This window comes from Gorilla gorilla, chromosome 2 (assembly GCF_029281585.2).
Source record: "Gorilla gorilla gorilla isolate KB3781 chromosome 2, NHGRI_mGorGor1-v2.1_pri, whole genome shotgun sequence".
NCBI lineage: Eukaryota > Metazoa > Chordata > Mammalia > Primates > Hominidae > Gorilla > Gorilla gorilla.
The window spans coordinates 14905789-14920803 of record NC_086017.1 but is presented as its reverse complement, the minus strand read 5'-3'; the positions used below and the strand labels follow the sequence as shown (position 1 = coordinate 14920803).

The 15015-nt window shown below is 44.7% G+C and overlaps 1 protein-coding gene across 1 annotated transcript in view; it reads right to left on the bottom strand.

Annotated features, from left to right (window-relative positions):
- The window catches only part of ARL8B (ARF like GTPase 8B), a 57824-nt gene extending 50459 nt beyond the window's left edge, over positions 1–7365 (bottom strand). The window contains 2 exon segments of the mRNA XM_004033526.5: positions 7030–7206; positions 7208–7365. Coding sequence (XP_004033574.4) covers positions 7030–7206; positions 7208–7324 — 294 coding nt within the window. The 5' untranslated portion in view covers positions 7325–7365.
- Positions 7366–15015: the final 7650 nt, after the last annotated feature.

Genomic DNA, 15015 nt, shown 5'->3' with positions numbered 1-15015 from the left:
GGGCCCAGGAGGTGGAGGCTGCAATAAGCCATGATCATGCCACTACACTCCAGCATGGGCAACAGAGCAAGAACTTGTCTCAGAAAGAATTATGTTCTCTATAGTTATCAGTCTTGGCAGTTGCTGAAATATAAAAATGAACTTCTTAAAATATATTAAACACAAACAGAGCAGTATCTAATAGGATAATTTTAAAATACCGTTCTACTTCATCAACAAAACTATGTTTGTCCTAAAAAATACCAGAGGACAAAGTGCTTAACCAAAGTCCAACTTTATATATGAAATCTGCTCAGTATTAGCTGGGTGAGGTGGCAAACACCTGTAATCCCAGCTACTTGGGAAGCTGAGGCAGGAGAATTGCTTGAACCCGAGACGTGGAGGTTGTAGTGTGCCAAGATCACACCACTGCACTCCAGCCTGGGCAACAAGAGCGAGACTCTATCTGGAAAAAAAACAAAAAACAAAAAACAAAAAACAAAAACTGTTCAGACCTTCTCAGTGGGAGTGTACACTTTCTGGAAAGCAATTTGGCCATATGACATAAAATGCGTTTTTGACCCAGAAATACCAACTCTGGAACACATCCTCAGGAAGTGCAGATCAAATTGAGTACAATAGGAAAACATAGGAAATCCCTCAAATGTCCAATAAGGGAATTACCAAATATGTTATGGTATATCCACAAGACATACCACAATGGAATAAACTATGAAGACATGAAAAATGTTTTAGATAGAAAAATGCATACACTGTAACAATTAAACCAGAATATAAAGCATTATAAGTAATATTATCTCAGGACTTTTTAAAAGACATCTGGATATACACATTAAGAAGACAAAAACGAAATGCTTTTAATGTTGACAGTAGTTAATCTTGGATGGTAGAAATAAGTGGCTTCTTCTACCTTATACTATTCTTTTCACATCTCCGCTAATGAGCCTGTATTGTTTTGATAACACAAAAAAAATTTCAGAAAAAAAATTTTTTAATAACATTTGAGTAACTTTTTTATAGGTTCAATGTATTTTCTATCCATGTTCAGTAACCATCCACTTACTATATCTTTGAAAAACTTAAAAAATCCATTAACTTGTGAAATATCTTCTAAGACAGTCATTTAGAATGCATTATTGCACTCTAACAGCTTCTTAATGAGAACATTTGGCTTTCAAGATTCTTGGTCTGCAAGGAAAAACAAATAATTGGAGCGGGGATGAAGGGGAGAAAACTTTATGGAAGGTAGAGATGTTCCTTTGTAAGATGCCTCATTTTCCACAACTCGGAATCTATACTTGAAGACCACCTTATTGGAAGACTAGCTTCTCCAGTCAAGTTTCAGATGCGTAAAACATCTAGACTTGAACCACAGCCCATTTTCTTTAAAAATGGTTTTTGCCATTCTTACCTCCAAAGAAATTAAATAATAAGCAATACAATCAAATACAAAATTATTTCTGCTTTTTTTTTTTTTTTTTTTGAGACGGATTTTCACTCTGTTGCCCAGGCTGGAGTGCAGTCACCCAATTTCGGCTCAACGCAACCTCTGCCTCCCAGGTTCAAGCAATTCTCCTGCCTCAGCCTCCTGAGTAACACCAGGCTAATTTTTGTATTTTTAGTACAGATGGGGTTTCATCATGTTGGTCAGGCTGGTCTCAAACTCCTGACCTCATGATCTGGCCGCCTTGGCCTCCCAAAGTGCTGGGATTACAGGCGTGAGCCATTGCGCCTGGCCCTCCGCTTTTTTTTTTTTTTTTGAGACAGAGTCTCGCTCTGTTGCCCAGGCTGGAGTGCAGTGGTGCAATCTCGGCTCACTGCAAGCTCTGCCTCCAGGGTTCACGCCATTCTCCTACCTCAGCCTCCCGAGTAGCTGGGACTACGGGTGCCCGCCACCACACCCAGCTAATTTTTTGTATTTTTAGTAGAGACGGGGTTTCACCGCATTAGCCAGGATGGTCTTGATCTCCCTCTGCTTTTTAAAGATACTAAAGGTAGTTCAACAACTCAGTAATGCCTGTTAGCCAGTTATTTAAATATCCAAACATACTATTCCACTCTTACTTTCCATAGATTATCATTCCTTCTCCTAATTCATGTTCATAGATAAATAAATAGTCCTCAAATGTTAGTCAGTATGCTTAAGATGCCTGGATTTAAAATGCTCTCTCTAGAGTGACACATAGTACTCATTACGTCTGTATTTCTGATTCTATAAAGCAAACATTTCATATACGATACAGAAACTGCAGCTGATTTTTTAAATTAAATTAAATACAAAAAAGATGTTTAATGGATTAAGATCTCCCAATCCACAGTTCTATGGTTCTAACCTCAGCTGGATCTAAAGAGGTGGGAAAAGTAGAAAGTACACTGGCCCCAGATTCTAATTCTATCTCTGCTACTAATTAGCTTTGTTGCCTTGGAATTCCACTTAACCTCACTGGATCTGCTAGCCACATCTAAAAAATGAGGGTAAAATTAGACTACTTAATTAAGGTTTCTACAAACTCTTTAAAAAATGATTCTAGGTTCATATTTCTACAGTCTTCCCAAATATCTTCTTTTCCTAATTCTCAGCAGTAATAAACTTTTCCTTGGATTAACCTTTCAGGTATCAACAATGTGCAAAAGTGTAGACAAATTTTTATACTTCCATTTAAAAAATACATAATGTCCATAAGATTTATCCTATATTATTGTGATAAATCCTATTACATATTTTTTAATAACTATAACATATCTAAGAGCCCCAGTTAAAAATAAAGATTACTCAATATACATTACACATATAGGCACATGACTTATTGTGCAATAACTGCCAGAACAGTTAGCAATGGAAAATACTTCATTCCCTGACACTAATCAGAAAAGACAAGACTAGGGTGTTTCTTTTTTATAATGTTCAAAACAAAAGAGAACACTACATATATCAAGTGTCTCTACATAAAATTGGATTAAATTAGGTATCATTTCAGTTTTAAAATCCTAAGGAAAGGCATTTTAAGTCTGAGCATTCTGTAACTAAGCTGCATTATCTTTTAGACTCAAACCAAACCCTACATATAATAGTAATTCAGTCTCATGAATCTTTTGAGTAAGTTAAATGACATCTATTAAATCTTCCTTAATGTTTAAGGCACATGTAGTGACATTTTAATTTGTTTACAAAATGCTGATTTTTACAAAAAGAAAATTGGCTTCAGCTGAAGCTTTTCATACCTGAGAAGTTGCTTCTTAAATTTGAATAAGTAAATGGTCAACTTTCTAGAGTGACACATAGTACTCAATACATCTGTATTTCTGATTCTATAAAGCAAACATTTTATATACAACACAAAAAGTGCAGCTGATTTTTTAAAAGGCTAAACTTACTATTTTGGACACACTGTTTCTACCTAAAAATCTGTAAAATCATCTTTAATCACTAACTTGGATTTTAATCACTACATCCTCAACATATTCTATAAGAATCAGGGGTTAGGTTAGAGCCTTGAGGTTAAAAAAAAAAAAAAGTATGAAATTTACTGAAGTCCCTTTCAGCATCTTAAAAGCCACAGCCAATGACAGCCCAGATGTCTTTTTTCTTTTTTAAATTAGTATTACTTTTAATTGACAAATCATAATTGTATACATTTATGGAGTACAATGAGATGTTCTGATACATGTTTACAGTGTGGAATGACTAAATCAAGCTAATTACACAGCCATCACCTTATCTTTGTGACTTTTTTTTTTCTTAACTGAAGCTACCCACACCATTACAATTTTAAAAAGAATAGTCTAATGATAACCGTGGGCTGGGCACAGTGTGGCTCACGCCTGTAATCCCAGTATTTTGGGAGACCAAGGCAGGCACATTACTTGAGACCAGGAGTTCGAGAACAGCCTGCCCAACATGGTGAAACCCCATCTCTACTAAAAATACAAAAATTAGCTGGGCATGGTGGCAGTCACCTGTAGTACCAGCTACTCCGGAGGCTGAGGCACGAGAATAGCTTGAACCCAGGAGGCAGAGGTTGCAGTGAGCCAAGATCACGCCACTGCACTCCAGCCTGGGCAACAGAGCGGGACTCCGTCTCAAAAAAAAAAAAAAGATAATGGTGGAGCCACTGGTTCACTTTGACTTCAACAGCTTTGCAGAAGTTTTCTTGTTGTTAAATATAATAATCTAATGGTGGGGGGGGGGGCAGGGGGGAACACATGATGCGATTACTTTCCCCAATCCATAAATCCACTACTGCAGCCCACATCTGGATAGATACAGTGATTCAAAGTAGAAAATGACACCAGTTGAGTCCCTTCTCAGTATTTTTCAAGCCATTGTTCCTGCATTAAACGGGTACGCCCAATTACAAATAACGACAGTTACCATTTACCTATCCCCTTCTGTGGGCCAATATGAGTGCTAGCCACTTAACATCTTTCATGTCATTTAATCCCTAGAGCAACTCTGTAAGAAGCATATCATTACCTCCATTTAATAGATGGGAAAGTAAGGACTCAAAGAGGATATAAGGCTGCTAAGCGGCAGAGCCAGATTTCAAATCCAGGGTTGTCTGACTTCAAAGGTCATGCTCATTAAGCTACACTGTCTACTGAAAACAGAAGCATAAAAATCACCAAGAAGTTTCTCAAAGATTTGCTCAACTTTTTAGAGTTCCCATGCATAACAACTTAACTGCAACAAATACAACTGGCTGTATTAATCCACCTATCTACATGATACATTAATTCCATGTTGTCAAAGAACAAGTTTTACAAGATGACTCCAATTCTCATCTCAAGGGGATATGAGAAAATTTACAGTTAACTGAGCTCAACTTCACTCAAGCTTATGCCTCATCTTTTCCATATTATATAAAAGCTCTAGCGGGCTTATAATCCCAGTATGCTGGGAGGCCAAGGCAGGAAGACTGCTTGAGGCCAGGAGCTCAAGACCAGCCCTGGCAACAAAGCAAGAGCCCATCTTTATAAAAAATTAAAATTAAAAATAAATAGCGAGCCATGGTGGTGGCACATGCCTGTAGTCCCAGCTACTTGGGAGGCTGAGACAGGGAAGATCACATAAGCTCAGGAGTTGGAGGCTGCAGTGAGCTACGACTGCACCACTGCACTCCAGTCTGGGTGAAAGCGCAAGACCCTGTCTCCAAAAAAGAAAAGAAAAAAATTCTAATATAAATATGTAACCCGAAGTTCATCTTTCCTCATTAATTTTAGTGGTATTAGGCCAGGAACGGTGGCTCATGCCTGTAATGCCAGCACTTTGGGAGGCCGAGGCAGGAGACTCGCTTGAGCCCAGGAGTTCAAGGCTGGCCTGGCAACTATAGGAAGATCTTGTCTCTACCAGAAAAAAAAAAAAAAAATAGTGGTATTTGATACACATTCCACTCTTCTATTCCTGCGGAAAGATAGTCATTCCAAGCGCAAAAAATCATCATATTACAATAGGAGGCCAGGCGCGGTGGCTCACGCCTGCAATCCCAGCATTTTAAGAGGCCGAGTCGGGCGGATCACATGAGGTCAGAAGTTTTGAGACTAGCCTGAGCAACAAAGCAAAACCCATCTCTACTAAAAGTAATTAGCCGGGCGTGGTGGAGGACGTCTGTAATCCCAGCTACGCAGGAGGTGGAGGCAGGAAAATCGCTTGAACCTGGGAGGTGGAGGTTGCAGTGAGCTGAGATCTCGCCACTGCACTCCAGCCTGGGGGACAAAGCGAGACTCCGTCTCAAGAAAAAAAATTAATAATAATAATATTAGAAAAGGAGCCGAACAACAAGCAGGTAAATCTTCCTTATACACATCATTCTTCAAAGGACTTTGGAGTTTCTGCTAATCTCCTTTTCTCCAAGACTTACTCATTCCTGTTGCTTTATTACTGCAAGGACTAAGAATCACAAGTTACCTATTTTCTCAAACATGAAAGCTGTGTTTGAATCATCTTGTGTAACCTAACCAGTCGGACAGCTAATCTTCAGGATTTCAACAGTCATCGAAAAGGTGGAAGAACTGCTGCCATCTCTCTTCAGAACAGTTCTAAAACTCCCCTGGCGTGTACAAGCCACTACCAGCTAAAACTGAGTCACAACAACTCTTGGGCTCTAAATAAACATCGAGGCGAAATCTTTCACTCCATTTATTTCCCAACCAACCAAACAAGCAAAACGAAATAATCACCTTTCTACTCAATCATTGCTGAACAAACACCACATTCTATGTTAAGCCCTCAGTGCAATTTTCCATCCACCCATTCCCTGGGCCTGCTATGTTCCTGCCCAGTACCTTCTTTTCTCTTGAAGTGAAAAACACCATTTAAAGACCAACTCCTCTTTCGCAGGGTAGTTAACTTTATGCTAACTGCAGACCCATCTTATCTACTCGCTTAAGACAATTAACTCTTAGCTTAATAAATACTATGTATTGTGGGCTAGCTGGAGCTCAGCAATCAGCTTGGTCTCCGCGCCTGGGGGACGGGTGAAAACAAGTAACTGAATTAGATGGGACCAGCGGCCCACAGAATCCAGGACAGCGCCCACACTGGTCTCCCGCTTTCACAATGGGTCTGTTGGTCCACAGTGGCAACTTAAGAGAGGCTCTTAATGCTTACGCTTTCTCATACGGCTGACGGATTTGCCAAATCCCACCCTTTGGGAAAGTGACAGACTGGACCTTAACTCTTTGGCTGCCCCTACTGGGCAAACCCAAGGGAAACCCCAATCCCCAAGCGCTTTAAAAATGTGACGAGTTCAATTTAACTCTTTGCGAGCCCCCGCGGCGTTGAGGACACAGCCCTTGGAAAATGTCTACACTGACTTAACCCTTCCGCTGCCGATCTCAGTGCTACTCCCCGCGCCGCCAACACGCGGGAAATTCCAAATCCTGGCCCTCGGGAGATGACAGGCCCAGCTTCGCACGCCCCCCGCCATCAGTCCCATCGCGCCGAGGGGAGCCCCAACTCAGGCCTTGGAGAGGCGCCGGGCCGGACTCCTGGCTGCGGAGCCCCGGGCGAGTGAGTGGGCGGGCGCTCACCGCGATGACATTGACGAAGGTGGTCTTGCCCGAGTACTGCAGCCCCACGAGCGTCAGCTCCATCTCTTCCTTCCAGAAGAGCGAACGGAACCAGTCCAGCAGGCGGGAGATGAGCGCCAGCATGATGGCGGCCGGGAGCGAGAACGGACGGGAGGACGGACGAGCGGCGGCGTCGACGACTTCCACACGAGCGGGCCTCCGCCCGGACCCTCCAACGGCTCCTTGGTGCCCCGGCGCGACACGGGCGGACACCGGCGGGCGGCAGCAGCCAGACCCAGGAAGCCGAGCGGATCATATGACTCGCCCTACCCCCCACGCCCGTCCCGGCGCCGCCGTCGGCACCCTCGGCAAGAGCGGCGCGACCAGTCCGGCCAGACCCGCCCGCCGCTGGCATCGCCACCTGGTGGGCATGCTCCGCAGCACAGCGTACCCGCGGGCCCCCTTGAGGCTTTCTCTACATTCATTCATTGTTGGTTCATTCGTCATTCATCCACTTATACATTCGTTAATTCATTCATTCATTTTTTTCTATAATTGTTCATTAACAATCTGCAGGAAGACTTCAAGACTCTGGAAGAGTTGGCGTGGAATAAAAATTCCTGTCCTACATTTTTGGTAGTAGCGAAAGATAGTGTTAACTTAAAAATGACACCGTTTATAAATTTAGAAAGGAGAGCTTTATTTCTTAAGAAGGGGATTATAAGCTGTAGGCAGGACGTGCAGCCTCAGGCCAAAAAAAACAAAAGTAAGCACTTTGAGAGAGGGAAGGGTGCAACAAGAATTTATATTGAGGAGTTGGCCAAGTAAACATATTTAACTTATGGAAGGAGCTATTAATATGTATGAAGGTGGTCTTACACACATAGTGAACAAATCTGTATGTTTCATATGACCTGTGTTCATTTGGGGTTGGCGACTTAACATTTAAATGTATTATAATCAGGCAGGGTGCGGTGGCTCATGCCTGTAATCCCAGCACTTTGGGAGGCCAAGGTGGGCAGATCACCTGAGGTCAGGAGTTTGAGACCAGCCTGACCAACATGGTGAAGCCCCATCTCTACTAAAAATACAAAATTAGCCGAACGTGGTGGCATGCACCTGTAGCCTCAGCTGCTTGGGAAGCCGAGGTGGGAGAATTGTGTGAACCCAGGAGGCGAAGGTTGCAGTGAGCTGAGATCATGCCACTGCACTTCAGCCTGGGTGATAGAGTGAGACCCCCGTCTCAAAAAACAACAATTAAAAAATAAATAGAGTTAAAGTATTATAATCAGGCCCTCCACATCAGAAAGTGAATCAGGGACGGGAAAGGTATTGAAGTGCTTGGCCTCTGTAAAACCAGCCAGAACTGGGCTGGGCACGGTGGCTCACAGCCTGTAATCCCAACACTTTGAGAGGCTGAGGCGGGTGGATCAGGAGGTCAGGAATTTGAGACCAGCCTGGCCAACAGGGTGAAACCCCGTCTCTACTAAAGATACAAAAAATTAGCCCAGGCCGGGTGCAGTGCCTCACGCCTGTAATCCCAGCACTTTGGGAGGTCAAGCCGGGCAGATCACCTCAGGTTGGGAGTTCAAGACCAGCTCGACCAACATGGTGAAACCCCGTCTCTACTAAAAATACAAAAATTAGCCGGACATGGTGGCACGCGCTTGTAATCCCAGCTATGCCGGAGGCTGAGACAGGAGAATCGCTTGACTCCGGGAGGCAGAGGTTGCAGTGACCGAGATCATGCCACTGCACGCCAGCCTGGGTGACAGAGCGAGACTTCATCTCAAAAAAAAAGAAAAGAAAAGAAAAAGCCAGCCAGAACCAATGCATGGATGCATGGTTAGTTGTCTCTTAACAGGAGAAAGTTACAGAAATCAGTCTCTTGTCTAATCAAAGCCATAGTTAGGCTTGTGGAACAGGTCAGTTAGCCTGCATCTGGCAGAGAGTTGTAACTGTTTTAATTGTGTTTATCTCCAGGCCAGTGCTGGTTTAGCTGGTAGAGAAAAAGAAAAACCTTGCACTTAGTCATTTAACCCTTGCCTAGTATGGCCTTAGGTCCTGTTTATAATTTGGTATCTAATTGTCACAAAGAGTCTGTTCTGTCAGTCTTGTGATCTCTATTTTAACGTTAATGTTGGTCGTTTGTTGTTTCTTTTTTTTTTTTTTTTTGAGACGGAGTCTCGCTCTGTTGCCCAGACTGGGGTGCAGTGATGCGATCTCGGCTCACTGCAAGCTCCGCCTTCGGGGTTCACGCCATTCTCCTGCCTCAGCCTCCCGAGTAGCTGGGACTACAGGTGCCCGACACCGCACCCGGCTAATTTTTTGTATTTTTAGTACAGACGGGGTTTCCACCGTGTTAGCCAAGATGGTCTCGATCTCCTGACCTTGTGATCCGCTTGCCTCGGCCTCCCAAAGTGCTGGGATTACAGGCGTGAGCCACCGCGCCCGGCCGGTCGTTTGTTGTTTCTAAACGACTTAAGGGAGGAGGTATAACCAGGTGTGACTGACTTCCCATCTTGTGGAGGGAAGGAACTCAGTTTTTAAGACTTTCCCGGGATAGGCCGGGCGCGGTGGCTCACGCCTGTAATCCCAGCACTTTGGGAGGCCGAGGCGGGTGGATCACGAGGTCAGGAGATCGAGACCATTCTGGCTAACACGGTGAAACCCTGTCTCTACTAAAAATACAAAAAATTAGCCAGGCACGGTGGCGGGCGCCTGTAGTCCCAGCTACCCGGGAGGCTGAGGCAGGAGAATGGCGTGAACCCGGGAGGCGGAGCTTGCAGTGAGCCGAGATCGCGCCACTGCACTCCAGCCTGGGCGACAGGGCGAGACTCCGTCTCAAGAAAAAAAAAAAAAAGATTTTCCTAGGATCTCTTTGTCCAGGAAGGATCTGTTTAGTCAGTTGAGGTGGCTTAGTTTGTTTGTTTATTTGATTTTGAGACAGAGTCGAGCACAGTTGCCCAGGCTGGAGTGCAATGGCAGATCATAGCTCATTGCAGCCTTGAATTCTTGGGCTCAAGTGATCCTCCTGCTTCAGTCTCTCAAAGTATTGGGATTACAGGCGTGAGCCACCATGCCCACACCCAGCCCAGGAATTTTTTTTTTTTTTTTTTTTTTTTTTGAGACAAGTCTCCCTCTGTTGCCAGGCTGGAGCGCAGTGGCGCAATCTCGGCTCACTGCAACCTCTGCCTCCCGGGTTCAAGCAATTCTCCTCCCTCAGCCTCCCGAGTAGTTGGGGCTACAGGCGAGCCACCAAGGCCAGCTAATTTTTGTATTTTTAGTAGAGATGGGGTTTCACCATGTTGGCCAGGATGGTCTCGACCTCTTGACCTCATTATCCGCCCGCCTTAGCTTCCCAAAGTACTGGGATTACAGGCGTGACCCACCGGGTCCAGCCCAGGATTTTATTTTTAGTTTACAATGGGAAGCAATTAGTGTCTATCAATAGGGAACTGATTAACCAGGCTGTGTCCCCAAAAAGGAATACTATGCAGCTGTAAAAAAAAAATACAAGAAGAAGAAAGTTATCTGTAAACTGATAAGGAATGATGATCAGGAAATATTTTCAAGAAACAAAAAAATCAAGGTTCATGGCTGTGCATGGTGGCTCATACCTGTAGTCCCAGGACTTTTTGGGGGCAGATCACTTGAGGCCGGGAGTTCGAGACCAGCCTGACCAACATGGCAAGACCCCGTCTCTACTAAAATTACAAAAATTAGCCAAGCGTGATGGTGCATGCCTGTAATCCCAGCTACTCATGAGGCTGAGGCAGGAGAATCCCTTGAACCCAAGAAGCAGAGGTTGCAATGAGCTGAGATTGCACCACTGCATTCCAGCCTGCGTGACAGATGAAGACTGTCTCAAGGCCGGGCGCGGTGGCTCATGCCTGTAATCCCAGCACTTTGGGAGGCTGAGGCAGGTGGATCACGAGGACAGGAGATCCAGACCATCCTGGCTAACATGGTGAAAACCCATCTCTACTAAAAATACAAAAAATTAGCCGTGCGTGGTGGCGGACGCCTGTAGTCCCAGCTACTCGGGAGGCTGAGGCAGGAGAATGGCGTGAACCCGAGAGGCAGAGCTTGCAGTGAGCTGAGATCATGCCACTGCACCCCAGCCTGGGCAACAGGGTGAGACTCCCTCTCCCAGAAAAAAAAGACTGTCTCAAAAAAACAAAAAAAATCAGGGTTCAGACTGTGTACATAATGATATTTGGAATGTAAGGTGAGAAAATAATAACACATATTCTTATACATATATATACATATATAAGCATATGTGTATGGTATCTGCATAAAGAAATACCGGGAAACTAATAAAAATGGTTTCCTATGGGGGTAGGAAAAACTGGATGTCTGGTGGCAGAAATGGAAATGAGACTTGTCTAGATAACTTCTGGACCACTTTGACTTTTCTCTTTTTCTTTTATTTATTTATTTATCCCATTTTATTTTACTGTTATTTTTTTTTTTGGAGACAGAGTCTCATTCTGTTGCCCAGACTGGAGTGCAGTGGTACAATCTCAGCTCACTGCAACATCCACCTCCCAGGTTCAAGTGATTCTCTTGCCTCAGCCTCCCAAGTAGCTGGGATTACAGGCATGTGCCACCACATCTGGCTAATTTTTTTGTATTTTAGTAGAGACGAGGTTTCACCATGTTGGCCAGTCTGGTCTCCAACTCCTGACCTCAAGTGATCCACCCACCTGGGCCTCCCAAAGTGCTGGGAATACAGGCGTGAGCCACTGTGCCCAGTCTATTTTAGTTATTCTACAACATACCCCTAGAGGCAAACTTTGACTTTTCAAACATGTAAATGGGTTGTCTGTTCAAAATACAATTTACTTTTTGTTTTTTTGAGATAGAATCTTGCTCTGTCACCCAGGCGGGAGTGCAGTGGTGCAATCTCAGCTCACGGCAACCTCTGCCTCCCAGGTTCAAGTGATTCTCCTGCCTCAGCCCACTGAGTAGCTGGAAGTATAGGCACATGCCACCACACCCAGCTAATTTTTGTATTTTTAGTAGAGATGGGGTTTCACCATGTTGGCCAGGCTGGTCTCGAACTCCTGGCCTCGAGTGATCTGCCTGCCTCGGCCTCCCAAAGTGCTGGGATTACAGGCATGAGCCACCATGCCTGGCCACAATATAATTTACTTTTAACAGTAATTAAAAATATCTTCAAGGCTTTAAAATTTAAAAAAAAATTCCTTCCCTCATGGAGCCTACAATCCAGTGGGGGAGACATATGCTATAATAAACAAATTAAGAAATGAGGCCTGGTGGCTCACTCCTATAATCCCAGCCCTTTGGGAGGCTGAGGCAGGGAGATCACCTGAGCCCAGGAGTTCAAGACCAGCCTGGACAAGATAATGAGACCCTGTCTCTACAAAAAAATTTAAAAACTTAGCCAGGTGTGGTGCGCATGCCTGTAGTCCCAGCTTCTTGGGAAGCTGAGACAGGAGGATCACCTGAGCCAAGGGATCAGAGGCTTCAGTGAGCCATGATTGTGCTCCAGCCTGGGTAACAAAGTGAGGCCCTGTCTCAAAAAAATAAAATAAACAAATAAATCTGAGACATAAGAGCATGTAGTACTGAACATTATAAAGAAAGCTGAACAAGAGAAGGAACAGGAGAGGACTCTGTTCTACTTCAGGTCAGGTGGCCCTGGGTGAGAAGACTTAGAGGAAGTGAGAAAGAGCTCCAGGCAGACATCTGGTGGAAGCACATTCCAGGCAGAAGGAACAGCAAACACCCAGTTTGGGAGAAGGAGTTCAGAATGCTCTGGGCAGAGAAAGACAGTCGGCGTGGCTGGCACAGATTAGTGAAGCAGGGAGTTGGAACAGATGTGGATGGAGAAGGAGGAAGGGAGCAGATTGAAAGTTGGCATGGTGGGCCTACCTTGGATTTTACTCTCAGCATGATGGGAAGCCAGGAGAGTGATCCAACTGATATTTTTAGTTCGTTTTTCTGTGTCTATTGATTATTTAAAAAGAAAAAAGAAGCAGCAGCAGCTCACTATGGCACAACTGTGGCAAATTGACTGTAAGGGGGTTTTAGGGGTTGAATTGTGCCCCCTCCCTCCTTAAAAAAAAGACATATTGAAGGCCTGATGTGGTAGCTCATGCCTGTAATCCTTGCAGGATTTGGGAGACCGAGGTGGGAGATTGCTTGCACTCAAGAGTTCAAGACCAGTCAGGGCAACAAAGTGAGACCCTGTCTCTAATTAAAAAATAGAAAGGGAAGGGAAGGGGAAGGGGAAGGGGAAGAGGAAGGCGAGGGAGAGGAGGAGGGGGAGGGGGAGGGAGAGCGGAAAGACGGGTGTGTGGTGGCTCATGTCTATAATCCCAGAACTTTGGGAGGCCAAGGCAAGTGGATCACCAGAGGTCAGGAGAGAGAGGGAAAGGGAGAGGGAAAGGGAGAGAAAGAGAGAGGGAAGCAGGGAGGGAGGGAGGAAGAAAGGAAGGAAGGAAGGAAAGAAGGAAGGAAAGAAGGAAGGAAAAGAAAGAGAGAAAGGCAGAAGGGGAGGGGAGAGAAGGGGAGATATTGAAGTCGTAACTCCCAGTACTTCAGCATGTGACCTTGTTTGAAACAGGGTCACTACAGATGTAATTGGTTAAGATGAGATCATACTGGAATAGGGTGTGTCCTCCATCCACTATGATTGGCATCCTTTTAAGAAGAGGAGAAGAAATACCGACACACGAGAGAGAATACCGTGGATGACCGAGGCAGAGATGGAGTTGTTACAGCTGCAAGTCAGAGAACAATGAGGATTGCCAGCAAACCACCAGAAGCCGGAAGAGGAGAGGAAGGATTTTCCCCAGGAACTTCAGAAAGAGCATGGCTCTGGGGCACTGTGATTTTAGACTTCTAACCCTCAGAACTGAGAGACAATAAGTTTCTGTGCTTTTAAAGCACCCAAATACTTCATTACAGCAGCCCTAGCAAACAAATAGAAAGGGGTAAAGAGTTTTTTGGTTCTTTTTTTTTTTTGGTTTTGTTTTGTTTTTGTGACAGGGTCTTGCTCTGTCACCCCATGCTGGAGTGCAGTGGCATCATCACAGCTCACTGCAGCCTTGACCTCCTGGGCCCATGTCATCCTCCCCTCTCAGCCTCCTGAGTAGCCGGGACCACAGGTGTGCACCACCACACCCAGCTAATTTCTTAATTTTGTGTAGGGAGAGCTTCTTGGTATGTTGCCCAGGCTTCTATTTCTTTATGATTTTTTTTTTTTTTTTTTTTTTTTGAGACAAAGTCTCACTCTGTCGCCCAGGCTGGAGTGCAGTGGTAGGATCTCAGCTCACTGCAACTCCTGCCTCCAGGGTTCAGGCAATTCTTGTGCCTCAGCCTCCTGAGTACCTGGGATTACAGGCACTCGCCACCACGCCCAGCTAATTTTTGTATTTTTAGTAGAGACGGGGTTTCACCACGTTGTCCAGGCTGGTCTTGAACTCCTGACCTCATGATCTGCCTGCATTGGCCTCCCAAAGTACTGGGATTATAGGCATGAGCCACTGCGCCTGGCCCTTATTTCTTTATGATTTTGTTTAAAGACTGGGTCTATATTAGGCTATATTGCCTAAACTGCACTAAAACTCCTGGACTTAAGGGATTCTCCTACCTAAGTCTCCCAGGTTACTGGGACCTACCACCGTGCCCAGGGAGAGTTTCTCTTATTTACAAAAATGAGAACATGTAAGCATTACTCAATAGCTCCCTTTATTCACTTAACGTACAGTTAAATACATTTTATTAAAAATAAAGGCAGGTCAGGCATGGTGGCTCACACCTGTATTCCCAGCACTTTGGAAGGTGGAGGCGGGCGGATCACCCGAGGTCAGGAGTTCGAGATTAGCCTGGACAACATGGCGAAATCCCATCTCTACTAAAAGTACAAAAATTAGCTGGGCATAGGGGCCGGCGCATGTAATTCCAGCTGCTCAGGAGGCTGAGGCAGGAGAATCGCTTGAACCCAGGAGGCAGAGGTTGCAGTGAGCCAAG